Source organism: Mauremys mutica, chromosome 5 (assembly GCF_020497125.1).
Source record: "Mauremys mutica isolate MM-2020 ecotype Southern chromosome 5, ASM2049712v1, whole genome shotgun sequence".
NCBI classification, from domain to species: Eukaryota; Metazoa; Chordata; order Testudines; family Geoemydidae; genus Mauremys; species Mauremys mutica.
The window spans coordinates 117268767-117291788 of NC_059076.1; the positions used below are offsets into that span (position 1 = coordinate 117268767).

The 23022-nt window shown below is 43.4% G+C and overlaps 1 protein-coding gene across 3 annotated transcripts in view; it reads left to right on the top strand.

The window, feature by feature from the left end:
- The first annotated feature begins 4148 nt into the window (after window positions 1-4148).
- NSG1 (neuronal vesicle trafficking associated 1) overlaps window positions 4149-23022 on the top strand; it is a 31965-nt gene continuing 13091 nt past the window's right edge. The window contains exons 1-5 of one of the 3 annotated variants that reach the window (XM_045017277.1): window positions 4149-4167; window positions 4612-4713; window positions 5474-5615; window positions 6332-6465; window positions 13120-13236. In XM_045017277.1, coding sequence (XP_044873212.1) covers window positions 4150-4167; window positions 4612-4713; window positions 5474-5615; window positions 6332-6465; window positions 13120-13236 — 513 coding nt within the window. In that variant the 5' untranslated portion in view covers window position 4149. Of the gene's footprint in view, window positions 4168-4468; window positions 4714-4903; window positions 5616-6314; window positions 6466-13119; window positions 13237-23022 lie in introns of those variants that run through there. The other 2 variants (XM_045017279.1, XM_045017278.1) reach the window with 2 other exon arrangements.

The following is a 23022-nucleotide window of genomic DNA, read 5'->3' on the forward strand; positions in this document are numbered from 1 at the left end:
TACAGCTATGGTCCTGATCTCTCCAGTGCTCTTTTCAACACTGGGATTATCCCTGACTTGCTTGGCTTTGCAGCCAAAGGCAGCCTACTGTCCCTTCATGGGGACAGACAGCTACTCTGATGCGGGATCCACAGACCAGGATGGCCTCCTAGAAGAGGAAGGCATAGAACCTCTGTTGTCTATTAGTGCAGGCTCAAGGAGGGTAGGCCCACACTGGGAGTAGCCATCTGTGAAATGGGAATCCTGAGATGTGAACATGTGTCTACCTCTAGGAACGTGGAGGGGCATAACACAGAATCCTAGAAATGTAGGGCTAAAAGGGACCTTGAGAAGTCATCAAGTCCAGTCCATTGAACTGTGGCAGGATCAAGTAAACCTAGATCACCTCTGACAGGTGTTTGTCCAAGCTGTTTTTAAAAACTTCCTATGATGGGGATTTCACAACCTTCCTTGGAAGCCTATTCCAGATCTTAACTACCCTTACTGTTAGAACATTTTTCTTAATACCTAACCTAAATCTCCCTTGCTGAAGATTAAGCCCATTATAACTTGTCTGACCTTTAGTGGACATGGAGAACAATTGATCGCAGCCCTCCTTACAGCAGCCCTTAACATTTTGAAGACTGTGATCAGGTCTCTCCTCAGTCTTCTTTTCTCAAGACTAAACATGCCTACAGGATTGTTTGTTTTTAACCTTTCCTCATAGGTCAGGTTTTCTAAACCTTTTATAATTTTTGTTGCTCATCTCTGGACTCTTTCCAGTTTATCGACATTATTCCCCAAAGTGTGGTGCCCAGAACTGGACATAGTATACCAGCTGAGGCCTCACCAGTGCTGACTACAGCAGGACAATTACTTCCTGTGTCTTACATATGACATTCCTGTTAATATGCCCCAGAATCCTAGCCTTTTTTGCAGCTGTGTCACCTCTTTGACTCTCTTTCAATTTATGATCCATTATAAACCCCAGATCCTTTTCAGCAGTACTGCCACCTAGCCAGTTATTCCCCATTTTGTAGTTGTGCATTTGATTTTTTCTCCCTAAGTGAAGGATTTTGCAGAGTCATCCCTAAGGTATGGCGAATTGGGGCAACTGCCCCAGGCCCTGTGCTTTGGGGGGCCCTATGCTTCATGAGGAGGCGGGCAGGGAGGTGAGGCGGCTGGCCAGGGGGGCGAGGAATCCCTTTACCAACCTCCTCCTCCCCTCCCGCGCCTCCCGCCTGCTGGTTGGCCCCGCCAATCAGTGCCTCCCACTCCCTCCCAGCAACAACCGCCAATCAGCTATTTCACGGAGTCTGGAGGCACTGTGGAGGAGGAGCGAGGGCGCAGTGTGCTTGGGGGCGGAACTGGGCAGGGAAGGGAAGAGGCAGGGCAGGGGTGGGGCCTTGGGGAAGGGGTGGAGTGGGGGTGGGACCTGGGCAGAGCACACCCTAGCAGATAGAAACTCAGCACCTAAGTCCTGGGCCCCACACTCTCCTAGGGACGGCCCTGATTTTGCACTTTATTGAATTTCAACTAGCTGTATTCAGACCAATTCTCCAACTAGTCAAGGATGTTTTGAATTCTAATCCTTTCCTACAAAGTGCTTGCAACTCCCCGTAGCTATTTGAGAACAGTTTTTCAACCCGTTTTGCACTCGCCTTATAGTAATTTCTTTTAGACCAGTGGCTCTCAACCTTTCCAGACTACTATACCCCTTTCAGAAGTCTCATTTGTCTTCGTACCCTCAAGTTTCACCTCACTTAAATATTACTTGCTTACAAAATCAGACAAAAATCCAAAAGTGTCACAGCGCCCTATTACTGAAAAATTACTTATGTTCTCATTTTTATCATATAAATATTGTGCTTACGTTTCAGTGTCTATTATATAGAACAGTATAAACAAGTCATTCTCGGTATGAAATTTTCATTTGTACTGACTTAGTGCTTTTTATGTAGCCTGTTGTAAAACTAGGCAGATATCTAGGTGAGTTGATGTACCCCCTGGAAGACCTCTGCATACCCCCAAGGGTACATGCACCCCTGGTTGAGAAGCACTCTTTTAGATCACATTTCCCTAGCTTGCTTATGAGAATCTCGTGTGGGACTGTGTCTAAAACCTTACTAAAATCAATATCAGATCTACTGCTTCCCCCCATCCACTAGGCCAGCAACCCTAGCAAAGAAGAAAATTAGGTTAGTCTGGCATGATTTGTTCTTGACAAATCCATGCTAGCTGTTCCTTATAACCCTATTATCCTCCAGGTAATTACAAATTGATTGTTTGGTCCAAGAGTCCCTTCCCAAATGAAAATGAAGAGTTGGATTTTCATAAGCATTCAACAATAGCCTAACAATGCTCCCATTGAAGTCAAGAGGGGAGGTAGGCCAAGGCTGAGCATTTATAAAAATCCCACCCTAAGTCATTTGTATGGTTACACACCTAACACTACTAACTCTAATGCCACTAAACAATTAAAATTAGGGGATTTATGGAATTTAAAAATGTGAACTTGTTCTGGGCAAGGGCAGCTAGCTGTGGAGAAGAAGAAATTTTGGGTAGTAGAGGCCACATAGTTCTTTATTAACCTCAGCTCTAAACTATTGATGCCACAAAAGCATGCGTGTATGCCCCTAACAGGTAGTACTTTCCAGGAGGTGCTTGAATTTCAGCAGCACAGTGGAAGTAATAGCATGCATCCCACCACTGTGAATATGCAGCTGCCACCTTGAAAAAAAATATAAGCTTTCATTTAAAATTAAGGTCTTGTTCATATTTGGGAGTAACTTCAACTCAGCTACCAGTGGGGAATAACTGATTTTACCACTTGAACTTACCCTTGGTAAGCTCACCCAGTGCAAATAGCAGCTTTCCTTGTCTGCATTTGAATGGTAATGATACCCAGCTCTCATATAGCACTTTTTTCATAGGACCTATCCACATCAGCCACACCACCAGGGGCTCGTTCACCTGCACATCTACCAATGTGATATGTGCCAGCAATGCCACTCTGCCATGTACATTGGCCAAACCAGACAGTATCTACACAAAAGAATAAATGGACACAAATCTGACATCAGGAATTATAACATTCAAAAACCAGTAGGAGAGCACTTCGGTCTCCCTGGTCAATCAATAACAGACTTAAAAGTGGAAATTCTTCAACAAAAAAACTTCAAAAACAGACTCCAATGTGAAACTGCAGAACTGGAATTAATTTGCAAATTGGACACCATCAAATTAGGCCTGAATAAAGACTGGGAGTGGATGGGTCATTACAAAAACTTAATTGCCCCCATACTAATTTCTCCCTACTGTTACTCACACCTTCTTGTCAACTGTTTGAAATGGGCCACCCTCACTACCACTACAAAAGTGATTTTTCCTCCCTTTGTTGTCTACTGTTAATTGAATTATCTTTTTAGACTGACTCCCCACTTGGTAAGGCAACTCCCATCTTTTCATGTACCTGCTACCGTATTTTCCACTCCATGTAACTGATGAAGTGGGTTCTAGCCCACAAAAGCTTATGCCCAAATACATTTGTTAGTCTCTAAGGTGCCACAAGATCTCCTGTTGTTTTCACTTTTCATCAGTAGATCTCAAAGCATCTTGTATTTATCCTCACAATACCCCTGTGATACAGGGAGATATTATTAGCCCCATTTCTGGGTACTGATGGCCAACTCCCAGATATAGATAAACTCAAGTCCAGATCCTGAAAACTATTGAGATCAATGGGACTTAGGCACATAACTAGTCTCTAGCCCTTATGGTGAGAAAGGAAATCTTCACCATATGAAATGAGCGTAAACCTACAGCATAAACCAAGCACACAAGAAAGGAGAGGCATGATCATATTATAAAGATCAATTGTGAGCAGTGTCTTGTTTAGAGGGTGTACTTTGATTTTTGTCAGTGGATCTTGGCTAAGCAACCTTGTTTTATCCTCTCCATCCCCTCAGTGACTTCATAATATGTAGATCAGTATTCCTCAGGATGCCTACATTTGCTTACCACAAGGTGATGCACCTGCAAGATTACAAGCAGTGCACACTGGTTGCCTGGGGTTACAGAAGACATTAGGAGAGTGCACCTGAAACACATTTCCCCACCTAAAATGGCCTCTTGCTCAGGCTTTGTGATCTGTGTCTGCCTTGGAGTGCCATGGACTTCAATACAAGAGTTAGTTTTCTGTTTATTTTGACCTTCCTTTGTTTTACTAATCTGAACGACAGGTCTGTCTGTCAGCTGGGGGGAAATACTTAACAGCAAAGTTAACTGTCCAAATGAGGAAGCACAAAAATCCTAAAATCTCCTACCCATACTTATCAGACAGCTTGAGCGTTACAAAGTGGCCCGTTGCCTTGGGCTGTCTCCCCTCCCTGGGGCCTCCTCTTGCTTTGTGACTTGGTTCTGACACTGAGGAGGTTGTGCAGGTGCTGAAATACTTATGCATCGTCCATCAGCAGCAAAGCAAGCAGCGCCAGAAAAGCTGAATAACGGATCGCGTCCTCCCAATTACCAGGGCCCAGGAAAACAGTGCAATTAAGATGATAGATTGGCTGCACCAGCGAGCAGGGCGCACCGGGCGGCTTATTTGGCGCTGATTTTCCTTCTTCATTACAGATTGCAGCGTTTTTGACCCCCTTTCACCAACCCCCGTCTAAGGCGAGGAGCGTGGGCGCCTGGCTCCAGCCTAGGGGTGTGTATGGAGGCAGCGGCTCACAGGTGCGAGCCCCGGGGAGAGGGAGGCGGGCAACTAACTCCCTACTAAGGGGCTGAGTCAGCAGCATGGAGAGATGGGGCGGCAACGCGACCCTCCCTCCCCAGAAGGGCGCAGGCCCAGGGAGCGCCGCACTCCCCCTTCTCGGCCCCAGCTGGGCGCCGCTGCCCCGGGGAGAGAGCGACCAGCGCTCGCGCCTCAGGAACAAAGCCCCCGGCCCCACCCAGCCCCTTTGCACCGCGCCTGCTGCCAGAGGAGCAGGGAGGGACCTGCTGCTCCACCGGGAGCCTGGGGAGAGAGACGCCCCCCAACCCCCGCTGCCTCACAGGGGCCCGGCGAGGTCATTGTCCCCTCACAGCCCAGCCTGCTTGTACCGCCTGGCGCCCCGCTCCTGACCTCTGGGAGGAGGGAAAAGCGATGCGCTTCCACTGCTCCGTGCCACAGATGGTGGGAGCAATGCACCCAGCCCCTTCGCACCACCGCCGCCCCAGGCCCTTGCAAGGGGAACTGCGCCCCCCACACCCCTTTGTAGCGTTGCTGCAGGGCAGCCTTGCAACCCCCCTGCAGCTGCACCAGTAGCCGGCGCAGGGGGAGCTAGCGGTGCGCTTCCCCCGCCCCCCGGGGCCCCTTTGTGCTGCTGCTCGGATCTGCCCTAAGCCACGCGGCGGATGCGTCACGGCGGAGGCGCTGCTGCTGCTAGCAACGCGCACGAGCCCATTAACCCCAAGGCAACCCACCCCCGATCGATCCTTTCCCTGCACCCAGCCTCCCGCCCCAAGCCGCTCCGGAGAGGCGTCCGAGCAGCTCCGCCATTTCCGAGAGCTGAAGCAGAGGGGCTCGGAGCATCCCCTATCGTGCACCCACCCACCGGCCCCACACAAAGGGAAAAGGCAGAGGAGTAGCTGGGGTAAGTCCAAGCCTCTTCTTCCCCTTAGGTAGCGATTATTTCTGCTGCCCCTCTTTGGGAGAGGGGAGGAGAGCTTCATGCCCAGCATCTCGTGGTGCTCCGCTCCCTCACCCACCTCTCCTGGAGATGGGCACGTTCCGGGAAAGGCGAGAAGGGATGGATGCGGAGAGGGGGGCGGTGTCGCTGGGCAGAGAGAGATGCAGAGATGGGGACTGTGGAAATGGATTGATGGACGGAGGGGGAAGCTGTGTCGATGTAGATGGAGAGATGCAGTGCAAGGGGTTGTGGGGCTGGAGGGGACTGCGGGGATGGATGGATAAATTACATAGAAAGATGTTGCATTTCCACTTGATATTATTCAAGGCTTCCAGAAAGCGCTCTGGAGAGGATGCCATTCACCCTTGGACTGGGAAGAAATACACTGATTTAATTAGTCTTCTGTTTAAAACAAAAAGAAACACTCCCTCCCAAACTGTGACACAATTACAGCCTACGCCTTTGAAATGACCATTCAGAAAGTAATAGCGATGTAAAAAAGTGGAATTAGGTCACTTGAGCTCAGCAGAAGAAATTTTGCCTGGAAAAAACAAAACAAAAACAGGTTTTAGGATTTGTGTGTTTGGGGCGTGTTTTTGGCGCAATATGAGTTTGAGACCTATCACTATGTTGTGGTTTTCATTTTAGTGTGTGTGCTTATAGGACTTTTCTAAATCCAGGAAGGATGGTGAAACTAGGGAATAATTTCAGTGAGAAGAGCACAAAGCAGCCCCTCTTGGAGGATGGATTTGACACTATCCCCTTGATCACACCCCTGGATGTCAATCAGCTACAGTTCCCGCCTCCTGATAAGGTACAGTAGGCTACAGTTTCCACCACAGAGAATCACATCCAATCTCTCTCAAACAACAGGAGAATCACTTGTGTAATAGGCCATTTAGAAATCTCATTTATTAGAGGGCATTTTAAGGAGTGGCTATTTCTTCTCGAGAAACAAATAAATAATTAGGCCAATGATAATCGTAAATATTTCAGTAAAAGTGATTTTTTTCCCCTTCAAATGACATTAGTTATCATTAATACGTATTATAGGGTTAGATGGTACTGAAAAAATCAGTGATAAGTACATCTAGATTTCTTTTTTGCTTTGGGGATACAATATAGTATTTGCAAGCTTGTTCATGATATGTTGTCACTCTTTTTCTTGTATGCCCTTGTCTTCAGAATCTGTAAGGCAGCTGTGAAAATTCATTGTGGGTGAAATATAACCCCACTGGCTGTAAGACATCCCACGGTGTGCAAGCATCGCTTTAGAACTCCACAGGGTGGGCTCAGGCAAAACAGCCACACAGGGAACTTCCACATCACTTGTATGTCTCAGAAGGGGCTCTGTGCTGGCCCCAGATAAGCCAACCAGAAAGGGGAAGTTGTGGATGGGATAGTGGTTGGGCTACTAGATTAATAATTAACAGATTCTGTGGTCCAAAACTCCCGAATAGGGTGTGTGTGTGTGTGTATTAGTATCTGCTGTTCCAGCCCATAGGCTGGAGTGTGGATCAAAGAGAGGTTGTACTGCCACCCCATATCCTGTCCACTTCGGGGAGAGGCTTGTATTTCACCTCCCTGACTGCAGCTTAGTGGTCCCTCATGCAAAGCCTGATTATTCAAACTTTGATGCAGAAGGGCAAATATAGAAACCTCAAGACGATTTTCATTCCCCGCACAAATAATCTGATAATACTTATCAATTATGGGACATAATGGAACAGATACAAGAAAACATTTTTTTCCCCAAACATTCTTCCATTTGTATAACTTAAAAGCGTACTGGTCTCTGGTGTTGATACCTTCTGAAAAATAATATAAGCAGCCACAAACTTGAACTTGCAAATGGTCGCTGTCTCTCTCTCTCTCTCTCTCTCTCTATATATATATATATATCGTAACAAATTTCATGGTGAGTTTTTGCTTCATAATCTTTGAGGGCTTAGTTCTCTTCTTAGATATATGGTAGGTATAGGTTGCATATCTTGAAAATTTCATGTGCTCTTACCCTAGAGAGAGAGAATATCTATAAAATTGTCTAAATATGTTTATGTCTGGTAGACAATAAGGGTCCATTTATACCCTCCGTTACGTAGGTGTAACTCTCATTGACATTTCTGTATAGTGTGTGGTCACCACTTGGCAGGCACTTTAGATAGGATTAGCCCATAACAGCATCTTCAAAGCCCTAGAGTCCATTTCTGCCCTCAGTTACATGTGTGTAATTGCTGTACTGAAGGCAGAATTGGACCCTAAGGCTTTAAAACTGTTGTTGTGGCTGACTGTCTGCTAGTTGGTCCTGCATCCAGACTTGCTGAGTGTGCAAGTTATATTATTCAGCTGCTAAGCAGAGCCTTGAACCAGGAACCCCTGTGGTCCACAGGCAGCAGCTTAACCAAAATGGAGCCACTGTGGTTAATCCAGTAAGAGCTGTGCTAAGGTTGTCGCTACTGGAAGTTGCTCTTTGATTAGTACATGGTCAAGTTGCACTGGGTAGAACTCCCACTGCAGACAACAGGAGTCGTGTGAGCTTCAACCAAGGGCAAGTTATGGACCTGAACAGAGGACTCAAACATTTGGTTAGTGTTTCTTCTTTTCCCCTCTGCCCAACTGTGCGTGTGTGTGTTTCCCTTCCTTTGTGCAATCATTTACACACAAGTAGAAGAGTATTTTATAAGCCTCAATGGGTCCCTTTTTGTGCCCAGTTGGCCCCAGCCAGGTAAAATGCTTCTTAGCTTGTAGGCCACTGATTCAGACTTAAATGTTTTATTTTCAATAGAGCTCATATTAAAGATGCCAGTAGTAGAAAGGATTGACAGAAATCAAATTCTGAAGTAGCAGTATAGTCTTGTGTTATAAATGTAAGTACATATTTCACATATCCAAGCTTATTATGCAGTTACAAAGCTCTGGTGTGGCAGTGAAGCATAAAAACTTCATGAAGAGTAGTGACTAATGCTAAGAATTTGATGGTTTTGACAGTTTCTAAATTAAAGGCTGAATTGATTTAAGTATATTTTTGGTTATATTAAACAAAAGAAAACATTATATAACCAGGCAGATAAAACTATGTTCACTGTCAGTTGGATGTGATTTTTATTTTTGAATGCCTGAGATTATGCAATATGTTTGGGGGGTGGCGGGAGGAAAATTCCAAAAACCCAAGACCAGTTAACTCCCATGATGCTATTGAACACAGTTATAATCAAAATGAAGATGGGATGTTTGGAAACTAGTTTCCAGAACAAAGCACATCTATGCAATATTTCTAAAGATACTGTGTACGTTTTGTGGCATTGGGCCCAAACCATCACATGTTCAAGACACTGTTTCAGCTGTGAAAGTAGGCAAACCCCAAAGCTTTCAGTTCAGTGTCTGGCTTAAGTGTCACAGTTCTGCTTTCAGAGGTGTATAATTTCCATTGGCATCAATGGGTTTCATCTAATGACAGTATTGGGCCCTAACACCAAAAAGGATACAATGTTATATTCTTTGGAAGATGATAACATATGGACCAGATCCTTAAGGCTTTGTACCAAGGGAGGATTGTGCCCAGTTTTGAACGCGATGCTGTAGAGAGGATATTGGAAAGTTGTAGAAGATTGAAAATGGGGCAGAGAAGATGATGAACTATTCCTTTGTCAAGGAATAAAGGAATCTAGATTTGTATTCACTAGAATACATGAGATTAATAGGGATATGACTGAGGTATGAATATTTTAAGGATACGATGATGACACGGAATTGTTTGATGGGGCTTCTAGGGCCTTAAGGGATTTCAGGAGAAGTCTCTTTACGGAGAAGGCCTGCGTGCAGCTAACTACCATAGGTATTTTTTTTTTCAAGTTAGCCTGATGCTTGAACAATATCACAGCATACATGCAGAACAAAGTATGTAGATAGGTAGGTGGATGGACCTATACTACTTACAGTCCCAGAATGCTAGTGTGAAAGAATACTGCTATTGCTATGTTATCATCTGCTAGTGGTTTTTTTAACTGACCTCTTAATTGACTATCTGATCCAGTCAATCTCTGGCTTCAGACCTCACTAGTTGAATTCCCTTGAAGCTGATAGAGATGACCATTGTGACAGACTGACAATATCCTGAGCAAACCTTATGGAATTAAGCTAAATCGTATTGATTTTGAGTTAATACCTTTGGGGTACATTGTACTAAAAAGGCAATTGTGTATGTGTTGTGTTGTATCTTCTCTAGTAAGGAGGGGGAGGCTCATGTACTGCCTCTGTTATCAGCCCTTTGAAACCCGATTCCCCAGCCTCCTCCTCAGAAAAGTGCGTGTATACTAGCTCAAACTGGATTTTTCCAGGGACCAACAAACAAAGGAAGAGTTTTGGGATAAACAGCCTGGTTTTAAACTGGCTCTTGGCCTTCTTCCTGATGCAGTAAACCAGGGGTTGGCAACCTTTCAGGAGTGGTGGGCCGAGTCTTCATTTATTCACTCTAATATAAGGTTTTGCATGCCAGTAATATATTTTAATGTTTTTTAGAAGGTCTCTTTCTATACATCTATAATATATAACTAAACTATTTTTGTATGTTAAGTAAATAAGGTTTATAAAATGTTTAAGAAGTTTAATTTAAAATTAAATTAAAATGCAAAGCCCCCTGGACAGGTGGCCAGGACCCGGGCAGTGTGAGTGCCACTGAAAATCAGCTTGCATGCTGCCTTTGGCACACATGCCATAGGTTGCCTACCCCTGCAGTAAATGGACAGGGCGCTAGTCCAGAGAGGGCCCCAGTCCTTTGGGAAGGATTGGAAGGACTGGGCCTAATGAGGCCCCATAAGACTGGGTGCTTGTTCTGAGCTGAACCTGTGATGAGCTTGTAACCAGAAGGAATCCCCTTGGGTGAGGGATGGAAGGACTGCTCCTGACAGACTCCATGTTAGGGTGATCTCTAGTAAGCTTATTAATATGTGTATAGGTGCTTTTATTGTTTTTGGTATATCTTCTCTGTAGTGCTTTTTTACCTTAAAAATAACATAGGTGTTGTGTGGTACCTTATAATGGTAGCAATTATGCCTGGTAACAGTCTCTGGGAAAGCAAGTAGGTGTCCTTGGGCAACCTGTCTGTGCTGGGAAATACACAGTGAAGGCAGGGAACTGTGCAGCCTGGAAATACCCTGGTCAGAAGGGGGAGAGATGTGGATTGTCACCCAGAAGGACAACAGCTGGGAAGCTGAAAGCTGGAGAGTAGGTGCCCTTGCTGGACCAGTGAGGGGAAATACAGGTGCAGTTGCCCTGAACTGTGACAGTTATACCTGTTCTTAAAATATACTAAAGGAAAGGGTGGGGGGGGGGGGGAAATCAGCATCACATCATATTTGATCTTAACCAATAGTGGATTGAACTAACCAATTGCACTTCTGATGTGCTTACATGCACATACACCCCTATGCATAAATAAAATATAGCATTTAAACAAAACCAACCATTTGTGGAATAGTCTTTCTATTATATGCTACCTTCAGCTTCCTCAAAAACACATGGAAGGGAAATTCATCAGTATTTGCTAGTTGAAAAAGGGTAAACTTGATAGGAAGGATATTTTAATTTTCATGTCTTCCATGAGGGAATTATATGCAATAGGAAGAATTACTCAGTTAGCATCAATGGTGTGTTTGATGCCAGTGAAAGTAGATAAAATGAATAAAAAAATTACGTGGTTGTGATCCAAAGCACCCCTGCATTTACACCCTACACACTATTGTAATAATCTTTGTGCAAAATATGCCTTATGAGGTATCATTTGAAAACTAATAACTTGCTTATCATTAATATTCTTGCACGATGTAAGCATGCAATGGGTATTAATTATGAATCTATGCTGCAATTATAACTAAGTGTATGTAAACCAGGTGTGTTGGGGAGTAGTTAAACAGGTGTATCCTGAACAAAGGAGTTTTTCCATGAATTTATATATAAGCAGTAAACAGGCCCATCAAGCTAACAAGAGGTGGAGGAAAACACATTTAACAAGTGGAGGCGAAGACAGGATGGTATCTACACCCAGCAGAAGAGAGAAGCTTGGTCTGGGTATTACTTATATGGGTATAGGTTTACTAGCCTATAAAGACAGGGGAGTTATACCTCAAGTGATAAGCAATTGAATCAACTAACTGAATGCAATATTAATGCATCATGTAAAGTCTTTTATGAATGTATGCCCAGATAGGAGGGATTGTCACAGCTGTCAACCTGTCCCTATGTAAATTAAGCATAGTGGAATCAAACAATAGAAACCCACAGGAAGGGAAGAACAGTATGAGGTCATTCTGCCTCTTGAAACAAGTTCCTTGGAGTTTGAAAGACAGAAGTAAAGATGGAAGCCATCTTTGGCATCCACCACTAGACGGACACAAGAGGCCAGAGTTCTTGCAAGCTGAGAAAGATGGGCCTTCAAACCAAGGTGCGGGAGGGGTTTGGAACTGAATATAGGTGGGAAACTTGCTTAGGCAAAGATCTTTAATCTAATAAGACAAGGGAAGCCAGTGCCTCGTTTTGTGGAAGGTCCTGACTGAGGGAATTGAAGAAGAATGATTGGTTAGCATAGGTGCAGGAAATACGGGTGAGGGGGTACTGCAGCAACCCCTGGCTTGAAGTGGCTTCAATTATACACAGGGTTTACAGTTTGGTTCAATGCTCTCAGCATCCCCACTATAAAAATTGTTCCAGCACTCCTTCTAGTGAGAGAAACTATCTTGAATAAAGCCTGTATCTTGCTAGATTAAGTTTTAGGCTTTTAGAAAGAGTTACACAAGTAAAACAAAACTAAATATGCTTCTATCTTCTCTCCTTATACTTGAACTCCCTTAACCTATGTTATTTTGTTTAAAAAAAATTTCATTTTCACTCAGTGCTGTGTTTAAAGGGAAGTGTGTATTTACCCTGGTTAGCTTAATAAGTTGTGATGTTGTTTTGTGTCTTTAGAGGAATAAACAAACAATATTTCTCTGAACTGTCCAGAAGAAGGCTGGACATTGCAAGGCACACGGTTTTGGGAAAACTTGGGACTGGGAGTGTGCTGGGATCACCCTGCACATGGTAGCCAAGACTGGTGGAAGCCAGAGTGAGGTTATTGACAGGTTGCTGGGGTCAGAGCTGCTGAACCAGGGCGGTCTAGCACACAGATAATTGGGGTGTGATCTGCCTGCTGGTAGGCCAGTAATGAGCAGGCCAGGTTGGAAATTACAACAGGAAAGCATTGTGAGGCACCCAAGGTTACAGGGCAGGTAGTGACAACTCCTCACCGGTCCAGATTGAATCCCAGAATGTGACAATGGTATCCTTTTAATTGGGAAATTTACATTATTTCATATGTAAAGCTATGACCAAGAATACTCCCATGTCAGTGCAAAGCTAGTTGTTTTAGGGAAATAAGCCTTAGGGTGTGCTGATCTAACTAGTAATCACTTTTTTTGTTGATGTTTTTGATCAGGTTGTGGTCAAAACGAAAACAGAATATGAACCTGATCGCAAGAAAGGAAAATTTCGTACCCCCAAAATAGCTGAATTCACAATCAGCATCACTGAAGGGGTTTCGGAAAGATTTAAGGTAAGCATGGCTATCTGTGCTGTTAATAACTCAATTGCTATTACAGAACTACACTCAATCAATTACCAACTATAGTAAAAGAAAACTGGATTTAAAGAACAAAGATATGGCAGAAAATTGTAAATAAATAAAATAAAAAAAAAATTGAGTGCAATTACAGTATCTCGGCATTAGTAATTAGGACCAACTCTTGCAGTCCTTACATCCAGGTACTTCACTCCTTCCTTTGACAAAAATCCCATTGACGTTTCAGTCAATGGAAGTTCAGCATGATTAAGTGGTGAGTATCTTATGGACATGTAACTCCCATTATGTGACTTAATACTTCACTCCCATTAGCTTTAGAGGAGAAGTACTATACAGGCATGCACTTTCTTTTTTGCCTTTTTTATTTTTAACCCTATCAAACATATTCTTTTAAGGGAGAAGGCTTTTTCCCAATGTTTTTCCTTGGGATGGTTGATGGGTTTTGAATGCACTGAGTGATTTGATGGCTCAGAGAATTAGTAACAGAACTGTTTGCCACCAGCTTACTGGTTCAAATTTATCCCCTAGTATGGTGATGTATGAAAACTGTTACCATCTGATGCCTGTTCAGTGAAAGTGGGTGGTGTAAGTCCATTCCTTGGTGAAAATGTGTCCACATCACAGTAACTCCCTTTGTAGGTAGTCTGACAGAGACAAAGGATTTAATGGATGAAAAGACTTGAATCATTCCACCCCTCCACCTCCTAGGATAGGGTTCCTCAAGCCATATTAGCAAGGCGAAGTGATGACATGTCAGCAGCAGAGCAAGCTTCTCTCAAACTTCAGTTTCCTGTGCTGTCTGTCTGGCACCTTGCACAGGCATTAAGTTCACTCAGAAAACATTTTAGAATATTTAGTATGTGATGGCAGTTTAGTGCACAGACTAAAACATAGCTGGAAGGTTTAAGGTTTAGTTTGGAGATAAAATGCTGGGCTGAAATAAAGAACCATATTCTTTTCCCAGTGCACATGTGTAACTCCCATTGGTGTTAATGGGAGTTTTGTGGGCACATCAAGAGAAGAACATACTCTTTAGCATGCAGAATAGAACACCGCAACCATGCATGAACAATGATTCTGAAAGTTCTTTGGGCCAAAAGCTGCCCTCAGAAACATACAGATAGCTTTCACTGAAATCAAAGCAAGCTGTATGCATATAGCCAACAGAGTCTTTGTGCCTGTGTTGAGAGAGAGCTGAGCAAAGAAGATCTCTCTAAGCAACAAGTAAATTGCTTGTCATACTGTTGTGTAGTCATTTCTAATTTGTAGGGCTGAGTAGTTAGAAGCGAGAGCATTTTTATGTTGCATTTTTATGTACCTTTGAATGGCATACTTGAAACAAAATGTCTTTTAGATATGACTTTACAATTACCTCTCTGGGATTAATCTCAAACTGCAGGGTTGCTAGGTAGTGCTGCTAGGTAACTGCTGCATCAGAGAGAGGTTTCTGTAAGATTTTTGTATCTCTGGGGGATTGCATGATGAATCACACTATGGCTGTATGTCTAGGTTTCTGAAGGGAGGGTGTGAGAGGTGACCAATTAGGAAAATTGAAGTTTAGTTAATAGAAAATAGTAGTTTCATACAGAACAATCAAGCCCTAAAAATGTCCCTCAATTTCCTTATAGCAGCGTTAGGATTACCGTAAGTTATGCTGCTTTGTAACATTTTAGAAAGCACTGACTGCTTCTCCAGCAGAGACGATTGTTATATTCACCACTCCCAGTAGTAAACAGTTCATGAATAATGGATGAAATTTCATAAATATGCAGATGAATAGAAGAGATTGTTGTGGGGTTTTCTCCTGGGTCCTTATTAATTGTGAACCATCGTGTTAACTGCTGCTGTTGATTCTGAGAGAGCAAAAGGATGTTTGTTTGAAAGTTAAATATTTGCTATAATTATAAAATGCATTATTTAACTGGTGGTATATTGACTTTGGCTGGTGTGCATGGAAAAAGCTTCAGAAGCTGTTTTAATGACTTTAATATTGTACATCAGCTATGGATATGCTTTCTGCAGACTAAAAACATAATGTTGCACTAAAAATATAAACAAACATATTTACTAATAATTCACATGTGTATTCCAAGATGTAGTCCTTAAATAAGGACAAAGCAGATTGTATTTTGGCGATTCAGTAGTGCAGATCATCTAAAGCTGTGCTTCTTAAGAAGTTCTACATTATGACAAACTAAGCAGCCAGCATGTGCATATGTCAGGTAGCTCATTTGTTTCAGCAGTTGGGTAAATAAGAAGTTATAAAATATATTCTCTGCATTCCGACTACACTATCATAGTTATGATAGAGCTGAAATTGTTTTAGAGTAGATTTAAAGTGTAATTTTTCCCTAAAGCTCAATTAGATGCATACAGTCAGATTCGGATCTCAGTTACTTCAGTGCAACTGAAATCAGAATTTGGTTCAAGTGTCCAAAATGGACAGAATATGAACATTGTCTATATATGAGAATCTTATTCTAATTTTCCGCAAGTAACCACTCTGGTATGGACGTGAATTTAAATGGCTAGTTTAGAGTGTGAATAGATGTCTGTGGAACTACTGTAGGGAAATAGGGGGAATTATTCTGTCACCTTTGGAAAGCCAGCTTCAATTGAATTACATGTAGAGGTTTTTATCTAGTCTCCAACAAGCTGTCCACAACACAGAATCACTACATATAGTTCAGCATGACTGGCAGTCTCTGCTCAGAAGAGACCTATGGTGGGAATTGGGGGGAGAGGAAGATGCTATTGCAGGTCAGAATTGACTCATTGACTTCAGTGGAGCCAGGATTTCACACTAGATGTTCGATACTCCTCCCATTGAACACTGATATAGTGATGCACACATTGTCAGCTGCACACAACAGTTTCAGAAATAATGTGATACACTAGAGCACAATTGAAAGATGATGCTTTTACCTTTTGTGAAAGAAACCTTGGTAGAGAAACACTTATTTTCCAAATAATTTAAACACTAAATGTTTGTTTTCCCCAATACATTTCAAGCCTTTTTTTAAAAATTGTAGTACATTTTATAATCCATGTGGTACTTACAAAGGCAAATGAATTGTTTGGACATTATCCTTGACATCTATACACACGTCAAACTACACAGCCAAAGCCCAAAGCCTATTTAAAACCCAACCATATGGTGTAAGTCATGTGCTATCAAGTAACAAACAGTTGTTTAAATGTTTACAAGTGGTTATGGAAAAGCAAAAGAGGCATCCTCCTAAGAAAAAACAGTTTTCATTACTAAACTGTAGGATTTCAATATCTTTTCCTACTGTTTCAATAAGCTATTTTAATAGATGGAAGAAATGCATGTGTATAAAACATACTTAAAGGTTTCATTATTGATCTACTTAAAGGGATAGAATCAATTTAAGAATAACATTTCTGTCTGAAGAGAGAGAAGGTGGGTGAGGTAATATCTTTTCTTGGACCAGTTTCTGTTGGTGGAAGAGACAAGGTTTCAAGCTTCATAGAGCTCCTCTTCAGAATGCTAATGAAGAAGAGTTCTGGGAAGCTTGTCTTTTCCACCAGCAGAAGTTGGTCCAAGAAAAGCTATTACCTCACCCACCTTGTATCTCTTGTAGCTGTGTTGGTCCCAGGATACAACACTGCAAACAACTTTTTATCTAAAAACTTTTTGCCAGCTGTTCATATTCGTAACGCCTAAAGTTTCTGTAACTGAAAAAGAGACAAGAAAAAATATATATATATTTTTATTTTTTTGTGGTTACTTTGTGGATTTGATGGCACATTGGCCCCAATTCAACAAAGCATGTAAGTACATGAGTAATCCCATCCCTATTCAGCAAAGCACTTGTTTAAAGATAAGCATGTGCTTAAGTGCCTTTGTGTCTAGTCATTAAGGCCTGTAACCTGCAAACACTTAATTCACATGAATAGTTCTTTTGGTTTCAGTGGAACTATTTGTGATTAAAGTTACATGCATGTAAATATTTACAGGACTGGTGCCTTGGTCATGTCCTTATATTATTTGTGAAAGTCTTTCCCAGAGCAACAAGGGGGGGGAGGGTTTTTTTTGTTTGTTTTGTTCCCCCCCCCCCCCATAGGATTGCCATTGTAAAATCACACAAATGGGCAGGGGCAATTACACTCTGTCCCAGCCCTGATCCCCTCCCAGAGCCAGCACCCTGTACCCCCTCCTGCACCCCAACACTTTCTCCCCCAGCCCAGAGCCCCCTCCCACACTGTGACCCCCTTAGCCCAGAGCCCACACCCCCTCCTGAACCTCAACCCAGCCTGGTGAAATTGAGTAAGGTGGGGGAAAGGAGGGGATAGAGTGAGTGGGGCAGGGCGTTGGGGAAGGGGCAGGGTAGATCCTGGGTTGCCCTTAAATTCAAAAAGTGATCTTGGGCGTAAAAAGGTTGGAGACCACTGCCATGGACTGTACACTCTAAAACTGTCCTCTTTCTCTGCTTTCAAGGATCACCTCCTATATTATATCTATCTGCCTCTTCCTAAATTCTTTAGCCAATCCCCTCATAGGCTCCATTCCTGGCTCACTGGCTAATTTCCCCTGCCAGTTGTCATCTTCCCCAGAGCTCTTCTGTTGCTGGCCTTTTATCAGAACTCTCACTTCCCTGGAGCATCTCCCCCAGCCAAGTCCTGCCTCCTCCCTTGTCTCTCTCCTTTGAGAATGGCAAACTTAATATCTTGCTGCTTCTCCCATCAGGCATTGCAGCCCAGCCAGTAATTCTGAGGCATCTCCCATCCTCCTTAACCTTAAGAGGCTGGGCCTTGGAACAAGGATGCCCATAAAGGCAGTTCTTTTTACAGGGAATTGTAGAGGGAAAGTCTAGTGCAATGTGGTGCTGACCACATGGCCAGATCTGACACAGCATGTTAGAAATATCCTTCTGAAAGAAGGAGCCTATTAATCTTTTGAACTAGCAAAAGCATATACCATGCTGCCAGCTTGTCGTTTTGGTAAAGGATATTCTATTATGTCTCTCTTTGCAACCCCAGATATATCAAAACAGTCCTTTGACCTTTAGTCATAAACCAGACATGGTGCTGTGTTCCTTCCTGTATATTTTGCAATCTTTCGCCAATTTCACAAATTTGATTTAGTTGATGGCTCAATATGCAGATAATCTTACACTGTGAGAGAGATAATACACAATGACTAGATTTAGGCCTGATCTACACTAAAAAGGTAGGTCCCTAAAAAGGACTCAGCTACATTGCTCACGGGTATGAAAAATCCACATCCCTGAGCAGTGTATTTAAGCAGACCATACCCCTGGTGTTGACAGTGCTAGGTCAATGGAAGATTTCTTTTCTATTGACCTAGCTACTGCCTCTCGGGGAGGTGGGTTAGCTACGGCGATGGAAGAACCCCTCCTGTCAGCGTAAGTTGTCTATGCTGAAGCGCTACAATGGTGCAGCTGCAGTGATGCAGCTATGCCACTATAGTGTATCAAGTGTAGAGAAGCCCAGAGAGATAAGCGTCTACTACACCTTGCCGGAACAGAACATGTTTGAGGCATGTCACCTCCAGGTGACCTGCCTTTAACTTCAAAGCTTTAAGAATATAATTTCCAGTATAGATACATAACTTCTTAAATATTATCCATATGTACATTTCACGATGATTACGATGAGCAGCGGGCTACTGGCTCTTGGGAGAGACTTTGCAGGACACCCTTTGGTGTATTAATATGCATATACTTGACTCAAAGGTGTTTTTTTACAATAACCCCATGTCCCTCATTCCTTCTGCCAGTTGGCACAAAGAGATTTCCTGGGTCTCGGAGATCATTATGGAAAGCATAGGTGTCACATAAAGTGGAAGAGCTGATTTCACTAGTGGTTCTCTTCCAGTTCACTAAGTTAAGCCCCGAACCAAAGCTCTAACGTAATGGTAGGGGTCACTGTGATGTGGAAGGTACATTGTGGCCATTTGGTTAGGAGCCCATGGTATGTTTTACAACAGTGTTTACCTGCAGTGTTCTAGCCAGACTTAGTCTTGTGTAATTACATTCTGCCTGCCTAAAATGCTCCTGGATAACAATAGAATTCTCTGTTTTGCATTGTTGCTGTATTTCCTCCCAGACGTGCCTGCATTTCAGTGGTAAGTGGAGCATTTGTATAGGTTGTGAGTCACTTGGATGAAAGGTAAATACAGGTTTTCACTCTTTTTGTGTAGCATCGAGTGTGCTAGGTACATTACAGACAAATCAGAAACAAGGTTCCTGTTCCAAAGAATCTACAACCTAAATTGCTTAATATGGAGAGACACACTGGGGGATGGCATGGGACTAAAAGCAAGTGGCTGAGCAGGGAGACCTAGAGCAGGCCATGTTAGTTCCATGTTTACTAACATGAATGCTTTAGGAGAAGGATTATATGCCTCCCGACAGATGTGTGCTTTGAGGAAAAAAATTGATGGCGGGGAGGGTGGAAGCATGAAAGACTGGGTTCATGAAAGGCTTCAGGCAGAAAGGGGCTAGTTGAAAGACAGTGTGGAGGTGAGGACACAAAAGGAGCAGTAAACCAAGTAACTGGACAAGAGAAAGGAGAAGAGAACAGAGATGGGAGCTAAATTGCACATGGCATTGAAACAAGTTGACTTTTCGCTTAGGTGGTTACATTTAATTCAGAAGGGGAGGGGAACCAGTAAGGGATTTGAAGAGGGGCAGACAGTGTTGGAGCAGTGGATAACTTTGCAGTAGCATTTTGGGTTGGTTGAAAGGGAGCAAGGTAAATGTCAGGAAAGTGAGAGAGGAGGAGGTTGCAGTAGTCAAGGAGAGAGGTGAACACAGCTTCAACAATGTGTTTTGCAGCTGTAGTGTAGAGGAATGGATTGATTAGAAGATCTCGTAGCACTAAACCTATTGCATTGCCTTTCAGACTTTTTGATTTTTGTCTGTATCATTTGCCTCTTCCTATGTTAGTTTAATTGTCAGAACCCAAGAGTTTTGTTTGTTCAGTATCTCCAAAATATTTAACTGTGCCCACAGCAGAAACCTTGGCTCATTTGTTACTCACCTCTTGTCTAGATTATTGTAATAGGCTTCTGCCACAATTCTCAGATTACTGACAGGTGCCTCCTGCTGCTTGGGTGCTGCAAAACCTGTAGGGGACCCCCATCTGCATAAACAAGAGTCTCAGAACTGAATAGTCTGTGTTTTGAAGGGGATGGGGCTCCTAGCTCCCACTCCCCATGTCCTTTCAATATAGTTCCCTATTCCCTAACCTCGGGAGGTGTTGAGCATAGCAGCAGCCTTGGGGCTTGCTGAACCTATCCTGCCCGGATGGTAAGCCAGATTCTGCTGTCTCCTTGTAGGATCAGTTTGACCTTCTTGAGGGCAGTTTCTCGGAGGCTGTAGAGCTGCTGTCTGCTCTCTTCCAGAGCTGTCCAGCAGTTGACTGGAACTTTATGCTTTCTAAACCTTGATTCCACCCCTGACATGACTGACCGGGCTGGAGAGGTGGGCCAGCCTTGTCCACAGCAGTTCTTTAACCCCTTTATCACCAGTGCAGGGTTTATACCCCGCCCCCAGCTTCTGGCTAGACTTTCACTTAAAATCTATTCAGAAATCTGTCACATGCTTAATATATTATCACCTCTTCTGTTTGAGCAATTACACCACAGCTTTCTCTAAAACCAGCTGAAAAGGACTAGCTCAAGTGAGGCGCAATATTTAGGTTTTTGTCTCTAGTTTTTTTTTTCTTTTAAAGAACAATGTAATGGAAATATTTCCATGAACTGTTTTTGTACTTATAAAAATCATTTTAATGGGTAATCATTCCTGTGAAATGGTGGAGACCCAAACGCTTCTCAGGAGAGTACTCAGGCATGCACGCTCACTAGCACACAAACTCTCCACTCCCACTGTGTCGGTACCTCAGGCACTGTGCCAACTGCCTGCCATGAGCAGAAGAGATGCAAAGTCCCTTTTGGGAAGAGAACAGCTGTGTCTGCACCAGAATTTCTACCTTCTCCTCCCATTAGAACAAAGGATGAGGGTGAAATGCTGCCAGGACCACTCTGGGAGGAAGAAAAGAACCTTCCCCTAGGTGAGGGAGAGGATGAAAAGTTACTGTGGGGGGAAGCAGCAGAGAGACTGTTTCAGTTGGGAGTCATGGATGTGGAGCAGCTTGCTCCTGTCCTTTGCCTCCATCCTCCCACCCCCCAGATTGCAGTGGGCAATTGGTTGTTCTTGATGGGGTGGCCATGGGGATCAAATGTGGGTTCTGGGGGTTGGTGGGTGAGACTTGCTGTAAGGATGGGGATTTGCATGGGGAGGATTAGTTGTACGGGAGGAGTGGATTTCTGGCCAGGTGATTGGATCAGTCTGGAGGGTTGCTCTGGGGTGTGAAAAGGAGGGTTATTGTGTGATCGGGGGAAATTTGGCTGTTGGAAGGTAGATGAGGCATTGGTCAGGCTAGAGGAGAGGATGAGTGAATTGGGTGGAACTGAGGAGAGGTCAGATTGTAATCTAGGGACCTTATTCTTTCCCTCTCCTTCTATATATCCATAGAGGCACATGCAAGGAGTATCTTGTATCTTGGAGAGGGGGCTGGATGGGAGGAAGAGAAGACACCTGCTTGGGTTGGAAAGAGCCAAGAGATTTCTGATTAGGGGGTTTGGAAATGTAGCATGGTTGTAAATTGCACACATCACAGGAATAAGAATTCATATTTGAATACCATTATTAATTAGGTTAGGTAATATATTCTATAATAAAGTGTGGGAGAATGGTAAGACCTGGGGACTGAGAATTGGGAGACCTGGGATCTATTTCCAGTTGTGGACTGTGTGACAATGGGCAAGTCATTTAGGACCTGATCTGCAGAAGCACTGAGCACTCACAGCTCCAGATGAGGTCAGTGAGAGATGTCAGTAGTCAACACCTCTGGAAAATCAGCCCCCCAGAGCCTGATTCAGCAAAGTGCCAAGCACCCACAACTCCCAATAAAATTGCAGGATTGGACATAAGAACAGCCATAATGGGTCAGACCAATGGTCCATCTAGCCTAGGGTGACCAGATGTCCCGATTTTATAGGGTCCCGATTTTTGGGTCTTTTCCCTTATATAGGCTCCTATTATCCCCCACCCCGTCCTGATTTTTCACATTTGCTGTCTGGTCACCCTAATCTAGCCCAGTATCCTGTCTTCCAACAGCTGCCAATGCCAGAGGGAATGAACAGAACAGGCACTCATGGAGTGATCCATCGCCTGTCATCCACTCTCAGCTTCTGGCAGTCATAGGTTAGGGACGCTCAGACCATGAGGTTGCATCTCTAACCATCTTGGCTAATAGCCATTGATGGACCTATCCTCCATGAACTTATTTAACTGAGTTTGAAAAAAAGAACTATAGTTTTGGCCTTCACAACATCCCCTGGCAACATTTTCCACAGGTCAATTTGTGCATTTTGTGAAGTATAGCCTTAAGTTTTAACCCTGCTGCCTATTAATTTCATTGGGTGACCCCTGATTCTTGTGTTATGTGAAGCAGTAAATAACACTCTGACTCACTTTCTCCTCACCAGTCATTTTATAGACCTCTATCATATCCCCTCTTAGTCATCTCTTCCAAGCTGAAAAATCCCAGTCTTTTAATCTCGCCTCATACAGAAGCTGTTCCATACACGTAATAGTTTTTGTTGCCCTTCACTTTTCCAATTGTAATAAATCTTTTTTGAGATGGGGTGATCAGAACTGCGCACAGTATTCAAGGTTATGGATTTATATAGTGGCATTATGATAT